Genomic DNA, 19,544 nt, shown 5'->3' on the forward strand with positions numbered 1-19,544 from the left:
CCAATTTCAAGGAAAGTCTTTTAAAATCTAAATACTTATCACTAGGCAAAGATAAAACATTGAGAGGACTAAATTAACATCCCATAAGGAGCTGTATCTAGGCCTAGGTGGTCTTCTCAGTCTAATGCTTTTGACCACTATGCAAACCAAAACGTTTTTACCTACAGTCCTATCATTGATGAGACTATGACCTGCAGAAATTACGGGCCTATAACAGATGATACTAAGACTTCTGTCAAACTGTTCCATGAGAAAATTAACAACTTCTACTATAGGACTTTCCATGGAGCCATATCCCTTTCCAAGCTCAAAACATACCCATGTCTTCCATATTCGTATATACCTGTAGTGGGTGCCTGGTGCCCAGGATTATTCCAAGAGTTCCTGAGCTCGTCCCGAAATGCCTGAAATTTCCCTAGATCTCCTGATACTCTCCAGGCAAGAAGGTCCAAAGTTCCATTCAGAAACCAGAGGGTGTTCCTCCCTATCCACGTTTTGAAGCAGGTCTTGTATGGTTGGAAGAAAGAATTGGATGTTGCAGGCTAATTCCAATGTCATTGGTAACCACGCCTGTGAGGCCCAAAACAGAGTTACTAGAACAAGGGAGCATTTCTCTTATCTTCTGAAGAACTCTTGGAATCATGGAAAAGGGGGGAAAAAGCTTAAGTGTTTGCCATTTCCAGGACTAAAGAAACGTGTGTACCGCTAGAGCACCCGGGTCTGGCATCAGCAGTATTAAGTCTTCAGTTGAAATGTCAACCTGCTCGCACAGAGGTCAAGCTCCAGAAGACCCCTCATCTGAGACAGCTTCTTAAAACAAACACTGAAGTCTTGCAAGAACCTTGAATTCCAATCTGCAGTAACATTTGCTTTCCCAGGTAAGTATTCTGCCTTCAGACTGATCTGGTATTCCAGATGGAATAGCCAGAGTTTCTTTGCTAATTTTGATAGGTCAAAGGATCTTGTTCCACCTAAACAATTTATATATGGTACAGCAGAAACGTTGTTCATCAATAACAGAACTGTTCAGACTTGTAAGCATTTTTTTAAACTCATACGAGCACAGAGACCTGTCGTCAATTCTAAATAGTGTATATGATGAAGCTTCTCTGCATGAGAACACAAGCCACCAGTTTCCTGTGAATCTAAGAATGCACCCAACCAGCTAACCTCACACCCGATTCCAGAATAAAATCTGGCGAGCAACCAAAGATCACTCTGCTGTTCCAAGCATTCAAGTCCACCAACCACCAAGATCACTCTGACCAGGCTTCCCCTCCTAGAAACCCCTTGGCTCAATACCACAAACCTCCCTCTAGGGCCTTTGCTTTCAATCTCTGCCAGGCCCGATAATGTAAAGGGCCTGAAAATATCACATGAGGGGCAGAAGACAGGAGGCCTAAAAGTCTGGCTAACTCCCTTAGGGTTAAGGACTCTTGTTTGAGAACATATCTTATCTCTTTTCAGATTTTGGGAAATTTCTTTAGGAGTAATAGAAGCATCACTTTTACAGTATCTGTTGTGAACCCAAAGAACTCTAGGCATCTGGAAGGAATAAGTACAGATTTCTCCTTGTTTACGATAAAACTCAAACTCCTCAAAAGGGACATAACTAAGTCCAGATCCATCCTGATTTGCGATTTGCATTGATACTTAATAAGGATGTTGTCTAAATAAATAATTAACCAAATTCCTTCTCCCTGAGGTAGGAAACTACTGCTCTCATTATCTTCGTGAAACACCATGAAGCTGATGAAAGATCAAAGGGAAGCGCTTCAAATTGGTAAAGTCACCCCTGCCAGGTGAATTGAATATAAGGTTGAAATTCCTTGGCCATGGGCATGGTAAAGTAGGCATCTTTCAGGTCTGATTTCACTAACCAATCTCCCTTTAGTAACATATCCCTTAAAAGATGGATCCCCTCCCCCTCCATCTTGAAGTGTCTGTATATTAAGAACTTGTTCAGCTCTCTTAGATGCATCACTGGTCTCCATCTCTTATCCTTTTTTCCACCAGGATAAGTGTACTTATAAAGACTTCATGATCTAAAGATACCTCTAGAATGGCTCCTTTTTTGTAACAAGGTTTTTAACTCTTCTTATACAATTTAGTGTTGAGAGGTTCATAAACTTAGTTCCCTTGGGGAGGTTGTTTGAATGGGTTGTGTCCATAAATCTATTTTGAACCCTCAGACTCCTTTTAAGACCCAAGGATCCTGCATAATTGTTTCCCATACATGGAAAAAGAGTCTGAGTCATCCTGTCACTTTTACTAGGGAACGGATAGAACGTACAATCACAGTACTCACCACGGTATGTTGAGGAACTTTAATCTCTTGATCTACATCCTCTTCTGTGTTGATGCGTCCTCCTGGGGGATAAAAGGACATAGCTGATCCTGTCTGGTAGCCTCTATACAAGCCTCTTGGGTATCTTGAGAAATAGGAACTTTGGGAGACTCGGTCGGCAGAAAGTCTCCTTCTGCTGGACCGACGAAAAACACCTGCATTAAAAACCTTTTGCATGTTAAATTGCACTTTGTCAAGTGCAGTGAATGTTGCCACATACTTGCTGAGTGACTTAATCATGTCTTACCCGGAGAGAAGGCCTTAAGGGTTCTCGGAAGGTTCCTTTTCTGCAAGATCTTCAAGCTTTGGGTTAATCTTCATCAAAACAATTCTATGTCTGATGGTGTTTAGGCCTGCATTAGTATTATTAGTATTACCAAGGAGAAACATGGCCCTTTGGCTCTATCCTCTAAGTAGATTTATGTTTAAGGGTAGGTCATTGGTGTGGGCCTCCTCCACCCTATCTATTATTCTAGCAGTGGACCAACTGAATGCAGAAGGCGATCCTGCCACGATTTTAGAGATCTTTCCATACCCATCCTAGGATCTCAGCCCAATTTAAAAAGAAAAGTGATGAGCTCTGGGTCGAGGTTAGGCATAAGACATACTTTGTCCTCTATGACTCGCCTTGGGCATCCCCCCCTTAAGATGTTACTTGTGCTTTTCTTAAGGGGATATCTGATCCAGTGTTTTATAACTTGTGCTACTTGATCAAGAGGCCTCCACAGAGTGCTTCTGGGATGCTCGATGTTATCTGGGGAAACATCTCCTCTCCTAGGGGGTCTCATCACATTTGTGGAGGTAGAGGGGAGGGGGTATCCTCTTCCATAAAAAGCTCATCTTCAGGATCCCCTTCATCTAGGTCTAAAGTGTATTCATCCAAGGGGGAAGGATCATGAGGGTCTTCCTCACATTCACTGGTAATTAAAACATCACTCAGGCCAACCGAGCCTGTTATGTTGCATCGTACACCTTTCATCTTTGTGTCTCTTAGGAAACCCATACTGAGTGAGGTGCTTAGACCTCCTAATTTCCTTGAGGTGCTTGGATATCCTGCTTTTTTTTTGGTGCTTGGACCACCTGATTTTGTTGAGGTGCTTAGACCTCCCTTTTTTTTTTTTTTTTTTTTTAAACAGAGCATACCTCTCTTATCAATATGTTTGGATGTCCTTTTCCTTTTATCCCCTTTACTTACTGTGGTAGGATTTCTTCCCGAAATCAATTCCTGTTCCTCCTCGTTTTGGAATCCCTCATGGATAAAACCTGACTAAGGGTCTCTCCCACACAAGTGCACATTTCATTTTGAATAGTTTTAATATTTGTCTCTTCATCCATATTAAGTTGAGACGTTTTGGGGTTTTCAACCTCTTGGCTAGACATGAAGGTCTAGGTATGTAAATAAAGATATGGATAGAAGAGGAATTAATGGTATACTAAAAATACTTTAAAAACTGTGAATAAGAGAATCAGGAAAAATAAAGGACCCAGAACAACATAACTGTGAGCTCATGAGTTGCCGGGCAAACAGCTGATCAGGGACTATGCAAACGTCCTTGATTCCAAGGTGACGCAATGCAAAGTCCACGTAACTCATTAGGAATGGGTTAATCAAAGTCATCTAGTAAACTCAGGCCGTTGCTACCAAATTCTTCTAAAGCCAGCCGATGCAACACAGATTAAATGGACGCGTCAACCGGATGCAATTATTGAGAAATGGTCCACAAGTGAAGGCAGAATCGACTCCACTGGCCGACGCGTCACTCATTCAATGGACAAGTCGGCCTGATGTGGTTCACCTTGAAATGGGCGTCAGCAGTCCACAAGCGAAGGCGGTGTTGAAGGTGAAGTCAGAAGCGAGCGCTTGAAGTGCCAGCCGCTGAGGCAGCAGCAGGTACACTTTGTGCTCTTGGCGATCAAGTTGATCAGCACCCTTCTGTTGAGCTAAAGGGCATCGGATCAGTGGAATACGAGAGCAGAGAAGACCTTTAAAGGGTGAGGCCCGTAAGGGTAATGGAAATGGTAAATAAGGGCAAGGTATACTTCCACAAAGGTTATGAAGATGATGGCAATCATAAACAGTAACTCTATTTTACAATAACGTGATCAAAATATGGTTTCCATAAATTGGAATCACAAGCAAAGAAAACAGTAAAATACATAGCATAAAAACACAATGGTACTTATCTGTGAGGAGCAGCATTTACAAGAGGCAGATTTTTGATTGCACAGACTATTTACATGTATTGTTGCTTCAGTTCTAGAATGTTTTCCTTTATGATGTTAACTCATTTCAAGTGCTGTGTGGAGTGGCATTAAAGGAATAATGCATAATGGTAGCCTCCGGTCTTGTAATTAAATTATACCTAACAGAAAAATCATCATTATAAAAAATTAATTATAACCAATCTGAAAGTATTTGACCACACCAGAATGCTGCAAATCCCCAAAATCAATTGTGATCAGCTTAATGCAACAGTCCAAGAGTTACCTTGAACCAAGTTGTTAACCCAACCCTAGCTCGACAAGAGGCCGAAGGGAGCACTGGGAGTATATGACATGTCAAACCATCACAATACACATTTTGTTCAGGTTGATGTATACAGCCCATCTATCTAACCTTAGTTTGGTCATTACACCTGTTATGGTCCAGAGTATTAGTTTTATGTGCTTGACATAAGACGTAGTAGGAGGGGCAACCTGATCTCTACTTCGTACCAATGATTCTTAGAAACTAACTATGAGGCAGAACTCAGACATTACATGTCTTAGAAGAGTAAGATCAACTAATTCTTCCTAGGGCTGAGTTCTAGAGACAAAGGAATAAGGCTCATGCCACCTATAGCTATAGTTCTCAGCTACATCACAAAGGACTGAGAAACTATTTGTGGTCATTAGGTTAACTGTTGGATACAACGTAAGAGTATATTGATACACAACACCCCCTTCTATGATTGGCTTTCTAAAATTTACAATTATACAATCCTCATTAAAGCATTTTGGCAAAGGTCCAACCTACCCGACACTGCAAACAAAAGGATATAATTATTAATGCAAGTATTAGACTTTATATTCTCATGAAGCCAGTGTGTGACCTTTTTTTAGTTGGTCAGAGTCAGTTGCTTGGTGGACTAACCGAGGAACATTAGTCAACAATCCAATGTATGGGGACGAGGCAGGAGATAAGTAATTTAACAGGGGGCACCTTAGCCCTTTGCTCTAGGGCTTCCTTTTCTGAATGCACAGTGGTACCGTGGCCTGTTCCTCCCCCCTCAGCTGCCTGGTCTGAATCACGTATATGATCTATTTTAGGTTCATTGTTCTTCCCATACCATTCCTTAGTTGTATTGAGCGCAATTTGAGGCAACGCCTCAGTGGGAATAGGATTGAAGTAGTCAATGAGTTGGCCTTGATATCAGGTGATACAACCCCCTAATCTCACCAAATGTTAATCAACAGACCCCAGATAATCGCAGATGGGGATGTAGATTAATTTTCAAACAGGAGAATATATTTAGCACATATTTTCTCTTTGAAGCCACATGGATTAGTCAACAATCCGGCTACATAGTCAGTTTACTGGGTCACGGTTTTAAGCTCTTCCTCTGCCGTCCTTGATTTGGGCAAGCATTTCAAGTATTTGACAACTGGGCCCAAATCTGGAGAAGGGGGCAGGTGTCACATAGCAGCATAAGGTGGGAGATCACAGGGCCCTACAGAATCAATCCCTACGCAATGAACTAGTGCCTCAATTGCGGCTGATTGCTGCAGGGGGCAATCCAAGGTGTCGGCTGGGAGGGATAGTCGCATCTCTGCCAGTTCAAATTCTTTTTGAGCTAACTCTCACAGCCTGCTCAAAGATACTGTACATTGAGGTAATGTTGGGCACTGTAAGTTAAATTGTTCCTGTCTTGCGCTTCTCCATTTTTCTCTATTACTTGGTCAGTACTTTAAATGGAAATCTAGAGGTGCAGGTTCTCACTCTTTAGAGTACGTATTTGCTACTGAGAAGTGCTGGTACTCTTCTATTAGATGTGTTCTAACAGTGCTGAGAAGTGCAGGTATGCTCCTTTTCAAATAAAAGAAGTGCTGGTACTCAGTTCCAGACAGTACCTGCCCATTTAAAGCACTAGACTTGGTGAAAGAAAAACCCTGCGATAAATCAACAATGGCTCTAAACTCTAAGTTTAAAAACCGCATTAAATGCATGGACGAAAGTCCAAAAAAGGTTTCAATACCTGGCAAGAGGTTCTGGAGCCATGCAGGGTGAAGACAGGTCCATGGTCTGGGCTTTGCCTGGGTGCGGCCCGAGCCTGTCCCACGCAGTGGGCTGTATGACCACGGTCAGTAGCGCAGAGAGGGGCTATCACGCATCTATTCTTAGTTGTGAGATTCTTTGGGACTCAAAGTCTCACAGCAACAGTCAAGTACGTCATGCGCAGCAGGCTGTGTGTGGCTGTGCTTTGTAGCGCAGGGAAGGCCCTACTCCTCTTAGTAGACAGGGCCTCCAGTACAGTTATCTGGGAGTCCGAGAGTGCGAAATCTCCAAACACCAAAATCCATCAGTTGCAAGATTATCTTGGAAATAGGAATAACCACATGGTTTCAAGAATACCAGGTCTTTTTCCAGTGGTTTTCCCTTGATTCTGGTGACAGATCGGTTTACATTTTCTATCTGTTTAAAACAGGTGGAAAATATCAACGGGTGGGCTGATGGGAGTTGGGGGAGGTGAGGTCAGCAAGTGCAAGGAGGGTGAAAGTGCATTGTCTTCTCACCCCATGTTGAGCTCTAGGCAGGTGGGGCTGTGCTCAGCCCCGGGCCTCTGCCTGTCAAAAGGGGTTGACGCTACTTGGGGGCTCTGGATGGTGCAGCAACAATCCTGACCTCTGACAGTGGCCTAGACTACATCCAACGGACTTGTGTAGACCCTTATCAAGCATCACAGTTGTAAGCTGACGTGGTAAGTGGTGGGAAGTGTGCCCTCCAACAATGGTGGCTATAATATGCTTGGTAGGGATGAGGGGGAAGATCTCTGTCTGCCTTTTGCCACAGCCTCTCGCTTTCGGAACTGGATGTGTCTGGGTGCACCCTGCCTTGCTGCCTCAAAGCTGAGGGGAGAATAGAGGGACTGCCCTTGATTTGCAGGAGTGCTATATGCTCTCACCATGATGTTCCACGGGTCAGGTAGGGCCGGATTGTGCTCCTGTCTGTAGCCCCTGCCTTAAGTGGTCTCAAATTAGCACATAGACTGATTTACGGGTACAAAACCATTTTTACAATCTATGAAAGTTGGTACAGTAATTTAAAAATTTATTTATTCACACAAAGGTTTTCATGTAGATAAATGTGGTCTTGTGGATGGAGATTGGGCTTACAGGGGAAAAAAATGCTTTGAGTATTTACAAACCACTTTCAAACCTTTTTACACTCTGGGAAAGTCAGAGATTTACCTCTCTCAAAAGCAGGAGTAAATCCTTTGTAGGGTGGGAAAGAAAAAATCATGCCCATGGAATTGGTGGGGGTAAAGTTGATGGGATTTCTCCAGTGAAAACAATATCTTCCTAAGATAACTGCACATTTCATGCCAAGTTTATCAGTTATGCTTTCTCATGGGCGAATGGAATTCACAAAAAACTTTTATAGGGTACACCTGGAAAGGTACATCTGGAAAGCTGTGACTGGAGCAAGTTTTCAGGCTCAACCAGGAAGAGGTCTGTGAATTACTGAAACAAGGACATTCAACCCGCATGAGAGGGTGTAAATCTCTGGGTCTAGGTTTTCTCATGTCTTTAAAAATAAGTCTCATCATCTTCAGCTCATCTAATAAGACTGAATTATTCAAGATGCAGTATTTTGACGTATCCTCTTAAGGGGGCAGGTGAAATGTGCTTTGTTCCTTTGCGATTATCTAAGACCTCCATAATCGTGGATTCCCAGACACTAATTCACCTATACATTGGTCTACTTTGACTCCTGGAGAACAGTTAGAAAGTCCCCCCCAGTTTCATTGTGTCTCTTAAAAAATCTTTAACAATGCTGATAGTAACTTTTGCATGGTTGGCTTAGTACCATTTGGATGGTTGATTTTTGCTGGAAGCATGGCTGACAGAACGCGCTGGAACAGCATAAATTTCATTAGTGTCTGGCAAGCGGTATCAACTGGTCCTGTACATCTTGATAGTCTTGTATGAAGCATACAGCCTCATTGAATTTTGGAGCCTTGGTCTAATTCAAGATGAAACATCTAAGGAAAACTGGATTACAGGGACTCGTCCAATAATATTGACTCAATGCTCTTAAGCAGGCCAAGAAGCAGAGGTTGTCCCATCGAATCCAGTGACACAAAGGTATTGGTTTAGCTTCTGAATTCTTTCTGCTAGGTTCTAGAGATGATGCATGATTAAACATCTACATACAAAGGGCCTTAGTTAGAGTTTGGAGGATGCGGTACTCAGTGAATATGTGGTGGATGCCTCATCCCTGTATTTAAAGTGCCATTGGCTATAATGCACTTGCAATACAGTAGATGAGAGTTATGTCACATTTTTGAAGCAGCGCCCTGTCTGCTAAACTCTAAACGAGGCCCTAATTTACAGTTTGGCGTAGGGGGTTACTGCACCATAATTGTGACGGATATCCTGTCTGCCATGATCCCATAATAGCCTATGGAGATTGTGATATGGTAGACTAGATATCCGTCACATTTGTGATGGAGTAACCCATCCACCAAACTCTAAATCAGGCCCTAAGTTTCCTATTTTCTTTTTTCGCCCTTTCAAATCATGTTAGATTTGATAGGGCTATTGATAGCATTTGCTCATTGAGTGTATGTTCTCAAGCAGATGACCAAAGTTTCTTGATTTTGATCACTTTTCTGATGTAATGGGTTAGGAGAAGCTAATGCTTTACTTTCAATTGCAAACCAAATATTCCATCGTTTTGGTTTCTCTTCCTCCTGATGACATGAAGAGTCACTCTCTGGCCATTAATATATCTTGGTGTTACTGTATATGAGGGCCTTATTTTGTCTTTGAAGGTATCCTCTTTGGCTACACCAGTACATATTGAAGTATTGAAGGGAACTCTTGTTTGGGTGTTCTAGAGGCGCTTGCAGAAGCACTTACAGGAGATAACACTGAGCTGGATAGCAGTGTCAGTTTTCAAAGATTTTCAACAAGGCTCTCAAATTGATTTTATTAGTGCAATGTTTAATTTGTGCAGGTGGTGGCCATGATTTAGAATGAACTTGTTTTTCGTCAGACTGAACTAAAACAAGAAAAAGGCAGAAAAGGGAGAGACACTGAGGGAGAGAAAGATATGAAAACAATGACAAAAGGAGAAAGCAGGGATGAACACGCATTGGCAAAGCCAGTCTGTCTCCCTGTACCAAAGTTTTGCGCTTGACTCTATTGACTTTGCCAATGCTCTTAAAATAATTCCAGCATTAGCAAGGCAAATACCAGTTGCAGACATCCTGGCAGTGTATTTCCTTTGCTTCCAAGATCGCTTTGTGTGGAGACACAAAATATCAGCCATTTTAAAATTAAAGATAATGTTCGGACAGAATGAAACATTTTTTATACTTCTAAGGTTGCCACGAAGTTGCAGCCTTTCAAGTTGTGCCAATTTAAAAAACATTTGGCATTGATGAAAACAACAGTGCGAGCTGTGGGGGAGGTGCAGCGGGAGAAACGGGGGAAGGAGAGTGACAGGGGAAAGAAGAGAGATCTTGGCGCTGAGCTGCAGCATTGATCGGTTCATAGGAAGAGGGCAACACAGCAAGACTGTGACAGGGACGCAGGAGCTAGGGAAAGCATGCAAGTGCTCAAGCATATAGAAAGGGATCGAAAAGAACAGGACATGAACTCCTATGGAGTGCTAAGCACCAAATGTTTCTTAAAAAAAATGAAAGATTGGTTCCCTGATGTCAGCAGCGAAGGATACAGTGAACCTATCAAAAATGAAGTAGCTCCAGGACCGGACAAACGAGAATTGGAAGGTATGCAGCTTATCAAAAGCAGGGAACTGAGACAGAAAGGAAAACCATCCAGTCTAAACCAAAAGGCAGACCCAAAGCATACTCTAAAAAGTGTTGCGTACATTGTTGTCTGTGACAGACAGTTAAAGCGGTCTGTCTCTTGCAAACACCCTGCAAGAGACAGGTGTATAGGAGTGGAAGTAAAAGGCATGAGGCGCAATCAAGACTAGGCAGCCTTAATATTTGCCAAACTCAACATTTTCCATCACAGGTGGTGTGCTCATAAGAAAGGCTTCTGGGCGCATACACTTTATATATATATATTGGTTTTGGGGGTGGGAGCGTTAATTAACGGGATTAGCGCTCATATTTGCACCAATTAATGGAAAGTCTCCAGAAAGAGCCATATTGTATAATCTCTCTAATGATTGATGGTAAATGAGGGTCGCAGACAAAAAGGAGAATATCATGGGCGTCAGCCAGGAGGGGGCCCTTATTGAAGCAAAGTCCCCTATGGAGGTGACGAATAAGGGGGTCAAGGGCAATAAGGAATAGCATGGGGACAACCTTGCCTCCTGCCCCTGGAAACAGGTTAAGCATCGGTTGGCTGACTGTTAATCCGGATAAGTGCAATAGGAGACATATATAAGAGTGTAATGAGATCACAGAAAGTACGTGGTAGTCCCAATTTGAGCAGGGTGGTTGCCAGGAATGACCATTCAAGGGAATCAAAGGGCTTCTCTGCATTCAATAGGGCTATGGCAGCGGGAAGAGTAGGGGATATTTGGTTCAGGACCGGGAACATAGTGAGGAGGTTAATCACTGCAGTGATGTGGCACAAAGCCAGTCTGCAATGGTGAGATAATTTGTTCTAGCAGCATCGCCAGGGCGGATGGCTATGACTTTGGAAAGTATTTTGTTGTCCTAGTTATGAAGTGTTAACGGGCGGTAAGATGTGCATATTACATTCCTTTTTTAACAAGTTAAACACTGCAGATATCCAAGTCAGCATATACAATGTTAAATCAATAAAACTGAAGATAATCTTTAGTATAAAAATTCACCAGGAGGCTATAAACATCTAGTCACAATTGGATACCTCTTAAATTCACTTAAACTGGCTAAGGCACAACATAGTCCACACAATAGTCCATTAATTATAACTCATAACTATTGCAGTTTAAACAGCCCATGATCTTCTCAGGCCAAAATCAACAGGATTCAAAACGGATGGCAATTACAATTGCCATTTGTGAGATATAAAATAAGAAACAATCTGTATTTAATCTGATGAGACACTGGGCCTGCAGCAAGACTGACAGGGGTCAGTACTGCTTTTTAAGTTGCTAGGCATTACTCAGAATTGTGGCGGAGATCAGGAGGAGGGAATACACCTGAAATGCTTAGGCAGAATGGTCATCACTTTTACTGTTACCTTACAGTGAGGTACTTATTACCATAAACGTATTCTCAAATGTCAACCTAAGCCTAACACTTTAAATATCATTTCAATCAACAATGTCCTTTCTTTCATTAACTTGCACTGGATGTATGCCTCTTATATGGAACATATCTCTTTTTCAGCACACTATGTTTACTGACTGCCTTATCGGTTCCCCACACTCAGCACTACTCTTTTATCCTTACAACCTTAAGTTAAGTTCCTTTTCAACTTCAGAGCTTCTAACCAATCATCCTATGTATAGAGCAATGAATGATCGTTGTGGTTAGCTCCCAGCCTATGTTACACTTATTTCGCACCTTGATTTAGTTAATCAGCCTAGACTGAGGGGTTCTCTTGCTTCTACCAGTCCTGCTTAGTGCTCCACAAAGCAGTGCTGTTTTAATACTGCCCTCAATGTATTCTGCATCCAGGTCTTATCCAACATTGTAGTCTTACAAGGTGGCCTTGTTATCCTGCTAAACATTTACCTATTCAGGTTCACCTACTGTCCAGAATCTGTGACTTCACGTGCGCTGAACTCAGTCGCAGATACCAAAGGAAAGAGACATGAAAAGGTTAAACACTAGATCTGCAGGGTTCACATAGACATGGCTCACTATGAAGGCACACTCTTGAGGTGATTGTAAATTAGCTCTCTATCAAATCTCTTGTCTCAAAGTGCTGTACTGTTCCCATTGGAGCAGAATCAAGGCTGAAATGCATATGGCTGGTTCCCCTCTGAGGTGGAATAGTGGGAAAAACAATGGACTAGGTTCAAACCAAAGGTCAATCTACACCATGGTCCCTTAGCATAATGACATCGTATGTAAATATTGCAAAGATCTGGTCGTTGGAATGGAATTGTCTTTTAGCAAACAGACACGAAAACACTAGAAATTAAATTAAAAAGTCAACCACTGTTCTGGGCAAACATGGTTTATAACACACCTTACCTTTTCATTATTTTTTACTGTGCAGAGTATTTCTACTGTCAACGCTGGCCAACCTCTTCCATCCAAGATTTTTCTTCCCAGCACCTTGCACATTACTGGCGTCTTTGCAAACTGAGAGAAGTAATTGGCCTTGAAAAAAATACAGAAACAAGCACTGGTTAATCAGGATTGCAATTGCAACAATAATAATAAAATCAGGAGTTGTATAGCACGCTTTTGTACCAAGCCCTTCAGAAACACATGTATCCTGTTTTATTTCACTTTTGAAAAAAGGCCCAATTTGAATGCTTCAGCTTGGAAAGAGAGGATGAGTTGACCTTGCCTCAAGAGAGTCTAACCCCCTCACATTACACAGATGTTATTGAATCAAAGCTTGAACAGCAGTGAAACCTCTCCGAGCCTTATCCAGACATGCTTTTACAATCATTAAGAGAAAACATGTGGCAACTCAACGCCTCTTCCCCATCTCTGTACGATTTAAGTGCCAGTGAGAGCAGAAATATTCATTTATACTACCATATAGTTACGCCATTCACAGATCCACTACAAATGCCAACAAGTACAGGTTCAGAAATGAAACAATGAGCGCCTCTGTTTAGTCGTATGTGAACGAAGGTAGAATCGAGCCTGTTAAACCTGTTCATTTGATAATATGGTCGTATTCAACTCCGAGGTCGGACACCCAGAAGAAAGAAATTAATTACATTTTGGGGTAAATAAATGTATACTATAAAAGAATATATATGATAAAAAAAATTCCCACTAATAAAAACAATGATTAAAGTGAAGGGATATGTGAGGAAGGTAGTACGATTTTAACTTGGGTTTAAAAAGCCTTAGAAATTCACCTTAAAAGCACTGCTGTTTATACCCCTGCCCAAAAAGCATTAAAATGTGCCAGTTATACATAAATACATGTAGTGGGGAACAGCGGGAAGCACCAGATATCCAGATGAGGTAAATTTGGGAAACCAATAAAAGGTTTATTTCAAAAGATGCAGGTAAAATAGGAACCCACGACTGAGGCTTCCGGTAAGCTCCGCACTCCACCGAAAAAAACAGAACACGGTGGAACGAGGAATCTCATCGAATACCTCAGGATTCCAAATAACATCACAATCAGAACAAAGCTACTAATGAAAGTACTACATACTACAATGAGATAGAAGAACTTGCACCTCCAGAGATTTCATATGCCATTAGTGATGTAATATGCGAGGTCATAAGCAGTGCATCACAGCAGTGCATGTTATCCCGGGCGCGGACCGTCCTTTACGGCGGAGGGGCCACGCCCCCTCACCTTTTGCCCCTCATGAAGAGTGTCTGTCAGGCTGAACAAAGGTCAGCCTGACAGACACTCTTCATTTTCAGCTCAGACAGCCAGGAGTGAGACATATGCGATTTTCGCAGACTCCTGGCTGCCTGAGCTGAACTTTGCTGGGCTGAGGAGTTCACAGCTCCTATGGGCGTGACCTCATCGGCTCAGCAAAGGTGCCTCAAGGCCCTCCTCTGGGTGAGGAGGAAAGTGTCACCCATTGACTTCGACCTGGGCGCTTCAGGTTTAGGCCCTGAAGCGCCCAGGGTGAGTGTCAATCAGTGTCACTTCGTCACAGAGTAGGGTGGGTTTAGCATTCTCACTGACCCCATCCCACTCTGTGACGAGGCTGGGACTGCTGCCTTCTCTCATTGGTTGACCTAATGAGGGAAGGCAGAAGTCCCAACCCTCCTGGGACCTCGAGGCTAAAGGTAAGTGTGTGTGTGTGATGTTTTAAAATGAATGTTTGGTGCGTGCATGCATGTTTGAATGTTATGAGTGTTGTTAATGGATGTGCATGCATGCGTGTCTGTGTGTGAAAGAATGAGTGTGTGTGTGTGCTTTCCGCCTGCCCCCTCTCTCCTAAAGCTGACGGCCGCCACTGAATTATCCTTATGCCAGTTATGTGTAACAGACAAATTTCAATGTTTTTTTGGAGTTTAAACAACAATGCCTTTTCAGTGAATTTCTAAGGTATTTTTTGCGCAAGTTAAAATATTACTATCATCCTCAAGACTAACTCTACTGTAACTTAGTTTTTTCTGTGAATTTCTATGTTTTTTTAACATAAAGTCATAAACTTTTATGGTATGTTTGCCACCAAATGCTCACTGCGCACAGCTGACGGCAGGGCCTGCATACCGAGGAGGGGGTTGGTCACAGGGCCTGTCTTGCAGTCTGCACTGCGCCCAATCCTCCACAAGAATCCAATTCCTCAACATGCTCATCCTTCAACAGTGCATGGCAGGGGGTTGGCTGCAAGACTTGTGCAAGAAATTGGGCTACTGGTTGGAGAGGGGTGAAATCCTGCTCAAGCAGCAACCACAATCCTTGTCAGAGTGAGGCACAAGCAAACCCCAAATTAATCTGTGCTCTGCCCCCTGGCAGCTTGACACAGAGCAGTGAGGTTTAATGTAGAGGCAATGTATAAAGTATTTCTGGAGCACTTCAAACAGTAATAAAGTGAAAACACAAGGGGAAAAGCCCACACCAATTTAGAAAAGTAGAGTAAAATGTAATGAATAAATCAAGACCAAAATGACAAAAGTCCAATCAGGAGAACCAGAGATATACAATTTTAAAGATTTAAGTGAAAATAGCACCAAAAAGCCCAAACTGCCACTCATGTCAAGGTGGTTGTGTAAGACCAAGAGAAAGCCACAAGTTCCGGTAGACCACAAAGGAGCATGAGTCGGACACAGGGACCAGGTTTGCCATGCAGAAAAGTTACCTTCTCAGTCATCACGAAGAATCCTGTTTGCAGTGGAGGTGATAGTGAGGGGCAGGGAGGCTTCGCTGACAGTCGTCAATGTAGTGTGAAGAGCAGGCCTGGCATTGCGGATGGTTGTTGCTGTAGCACAAAGATCCTGCTGTGGTTACAGGTGGTAGGGTCCAGTGCTTCACTATGGCATTTGCCGCAAGAGGTCGATGCTTCAGTGCGAAAGGTCATGTTGACAGACTTTTGTATTGCCATGCTTGTTTCCAGTCGTGAAAACTTAAATTCAGCTTTACTGAGGCCACACCAAGGGTCCAGGATATGAGGGGCACCACTTGGGGGTCAGGGGCTTATTCCTGCTCCTGGAGGGCTTAGGTTCAGGTCATTGGTAGCCTGTAATGTCCCTGAGGTTCTGAACAGGAGGCCAGCTGACCAGACCTTGGAGTCACTCTGGGAGTCATGGATTCAGGTGCAAATCCAAACCCTTCCGACTCAGGCAGGAGGGCAGCACGGAGGAATCCAACAAGGCAACAGTACAAAAAGGCAGTAGCCCAGCACAGTGGCAGTTGTTTCAGCAGCACAACAGTCCTTCTTCCTGGCAGACTGTCCACATGTTCAGAGGTGTACTGAAGAGTTGGTGTCTGAGGTCCTATATTTATTCCTGCTGCCTCCTTTGAAGTGGGTGAAGCTTCTAGAGGTTTCCCTTTGTAGTGCACCGTTTTCCTGACTCTCCCGCCCTGGCTCCAGACTAACTACAGGTGGTATCAAGCCCTTTGTGTGGAAGCAGGACACAGCCTATCCAAGTGTAAGTAGAGTTGTGCCCAGCTCCGCCCTCCCATGCTGCCAGTGATGGCACATTCAGGCACACCTAAGCTCTTTATTGCATGAAGCTGTCTAGGAGGAATAACAAATCCCAACTGTTAGCTAGACCCAGTCATGTGACCCAGAGACAGGCTACACAAACTAAATAGCTAAGGCAGAAAAATGGCAACCTTCTAAAAGTAGTGTTTTCAAAACTGTAATTAAAAATTTGACTTTACCATAGGAGCGTTTTTTTCCATTACAATTGCAAAGACACCGAACATGAACTGGTTACCTGTTCCGATCTGAAAGCTATAGCTTATTAAATGTAATAAGGTAGCTCCACTGTCATCCTATGAGAGTGGTACGACTTGCAGTAGTGAAAACTTATTCAAGAGGTCATTTAAAACTTAAAAGTACATGTCCAACTTTTTAAATACATTGCACCTTGCCCGCTGGGCTGTTCAGGGCCACCTTAGGGGTGACATATGTATTTAAAAGAAGGTCTGGGCCAGACAAAAAGTCTCTTTTGCAGGTCGAAATCGCAGTTCAAAAATGCACAATTAGGCTCTAAAAGCAGCCCTGAGGCATGTTTAATGGGCAACTTAAGAGGTGGCCTAATCACTGATGCAGTCACACTAGAAATATTTAATTTACCAGCCCTGGGCACCAATTGGGTATAGGCCAAGCTTACCATGTTTAAAGAAGAGAGAGCATAACTTTAGCATTAATTAGGTGGTAAAGGGTGCAAACTTACGAGAGTCCCACAGAGGGCCATGCTGGCTCCCGCAAGGGTCCTGCGAGACTGCGAAAATGTCAACAAATGTTTTATGATTTTTGGCCCCAGGTGTGTCCCTCTGGGACCCTTATCCTCCTATAAGGGACAGGAGGTCAGGATACTCCTACCTTGCCACCTATTATCTTTTTTTTACATTTTCAGAACACAAGGACAGAGTCCTTGTGTCCTGTATTTTTTCCAAATTCTTTTAATTGAGGTATGTTACCAGTACAATATCATATGACAGTATGATGTCAACATAACACCTTAATCAGGATTGACATAAGAGAATACAGACACAGCAATCTGAGGGTGAGTCAGCTGCTGAACACAGAATGAGTGAGAGATGGGTATGGAGGTAGTAGCAAACCACATACAGATTACCGTTGAAAGTAGAAGAGGGCAAGGTGACTGTGCGGTCCAGGCTAAGCGTTTGAAGAGGGTGGTGTTCTGCCATAGAGTACATATGTACAGGTACCACTAAAACAGTGAACTTGTGGAGGGGGAAATAATGGCAGCATGAGTGTTGGTAGCAGATGAGGGGGGTAAGACAGATGGAGGATACCCAAGGAAGTGTCAGAGCAGATAGAATGAACCATGTCAAAGGTGAACAGAGGATGGCATAAGGGGCATCGCATGGGGGGCATCGAGAGGAGTTTAGGTAACGTGTGCTGGGGGCAGCAAATATGTGTGGTGTGTCAATCACAGGGTGAGGGGTGGGAGGGAAAAAGTGGGGTCCGTGTACTGGCTACTCAGGAGTGTTATTCGCTTCCCGCATTTCCTCGCTGATTTGCCTGCACATGGTATCCCATGCATCTGCTACAGGCTGTTTTCGGAGGCGGCAGGCTTCCTTCAAATGCAGGTTCATGCTCTCCACATCTCCCGATCAGGGAAGGGTACACTGCCCTTTACTGAATGTGATGGCTGGGGGCCCTGCAATGTATGGTAAGAACTCGCTTAGTGAGCAGTAGTGGCAAACTGGCAAATCGGGCCCGGACTATATGTTGTGGCTCTCTCTTATAGACCCCTAAGGAGGTTGCCTCTCAAGTATTGAGATGTATAAGTTCTTTAGCAGATGTGAGTGCATTAGGGACCACCTGCCAATATGTGGCAAGCGTGGGGCACACCCACACCATAGTCAGAGGTCTGCGCCATCCAAGTGCCATCTGGGGCATGCAAGGCTAGCAGTGGGGAAAATGTGGTTGAGTCTGGCCAGGGACAAATAGTCTCAGTGCAAGACTGTATATTGGATACAGTTGAATTGTGGGAAATGATACAATGTGAGTCAAGCGGCTGTACGCACTCCGAGTTGTGTAGTGGTCGTCCAAAGTCGTCTGCCTACTTCTGTCGTAGAGGCACCAGGGAGATCCAGGTATGTTCCCTGATAGTTTTGTATAGCCAAGTAATCAGATGGTGCCCAGCACCTAGTGTAGTGAGTGGACAACTGCATGTGTGGGTGGATCCTCATCCACAGTATGCCACAACCTGTGGCACATTGCCAATACCTGGCCTGTAGGAGGAACTGGCCCAGAGGCATACCATTAACTTGAAGTAGCTGGTCAAACGTTAATAGGGGATGATCATGGAATAGGTCTCCTAATGTGTTGATCGACCTGTCCAGCATGTCGTTACTTACATGGATTTGTTCGGTATGGGGATATTTTGTTGATTTATGCTTTAAAAGCATTAGTCAAGAGTACACATGTTTTTCAGTGAAATCAGTCACAGTTTTTAGGTTTTCGTTCTGCATTAAACATTGAGGTGTAATTGGTGGTGGTTTCTAAGCACGGTGTTTTTTCGCACATGGTGAGTCTGTTGTTTGAGTTTGTATGTAAGAGGGAATCGAAGTAATTTATGCTGATTGATGTTTTTCACATTTATAGTTACCCCTGATGAAAGGAGCCCTGCCCAAAATGCATTAGATCATAATGTACATGATAACCTAAGATGATATGTGGATTATGTTAGACCTGACAGCCTAAACTTTTTGCCTGCCTCCCTCCACTTTTCTGACACCGTTTTTCCTGGTTTTAGGACTATTCACACTCTACCTTCACTTCACTACATGTGCCCTGGGACTGTAAATTAAATGCTACTAGTGGGCCTGCAGCACTGATTGTGCCACCCACATAAGTAACCCCTTAACCATGTCCCAGGCCTGCCATTGCAAGGCCTGTGTGTGTAGTTTCACTGACACTTTGACTTGACATTTAAAACTACTTGCCAAGCCTTAAACGCCCTTTTTTCTATATATAAGTCGCCGCCAAGGTAGGTCCTAGGCAACCCATAAGGCAGGGTGCTATGTAAGAACAAGGCAGGACCTGTACCTATGTGTTTTACATGTCCAGGTAGAGGAAAACTCACAAAGTCATTTTCCATTACTGTGAGGCCTGCTCCTCTCATAGACTAGCATTAGAACTGCCCTCATATACTTTTGCGTGGTAGATTCTGATCTGGAAGGAGTAACCAGATCATATTTAGTACGGACAAGTTGA

At 43.3% G+C, this 19,544-nt stretch overlaps 1 protein-coding gene across 3 annotated transcripts in view; it reads right to left on the reverse strand.

Moving 5' to 3' along the window:
• ENO4 (enolase 4) overlaps window positions 1-19,544 on the reverse strand; it is a 434,196-nt gene that overhangs the window by 354,944 nt on the left and 59,708 nt on the right. For all 3 annotated transcript variants that reach the window (XM_069239262.1, XM_069239263.1, XM_069239261.1), the window contains exon 2: window positions 12,721-12,849. In XM_069239262.1, coding sequence (XP_069095363.1) covers window positions 12,721-12,849 — 129 coding nt within the window. The remainder of the gene's footprint in view (window positions 1-12,720; window positions 12,850-19,544) is intronic.

This window comes from Pleurodeles waltl, chromosome 6 (genome assembly GCF_031143425.1).
Source record: "Pleurodeles waltl isolate 20211129_DDA chromosome 6, aPleWal1.hap1.20221129, whole genome shotgun sequence".
Lineage (NCBI taxonomy): Eukaryota > Metazoa > Chordata > Amphibia > Caudata > Salamandridae > Pleurodeles > Pleurodeles waltl.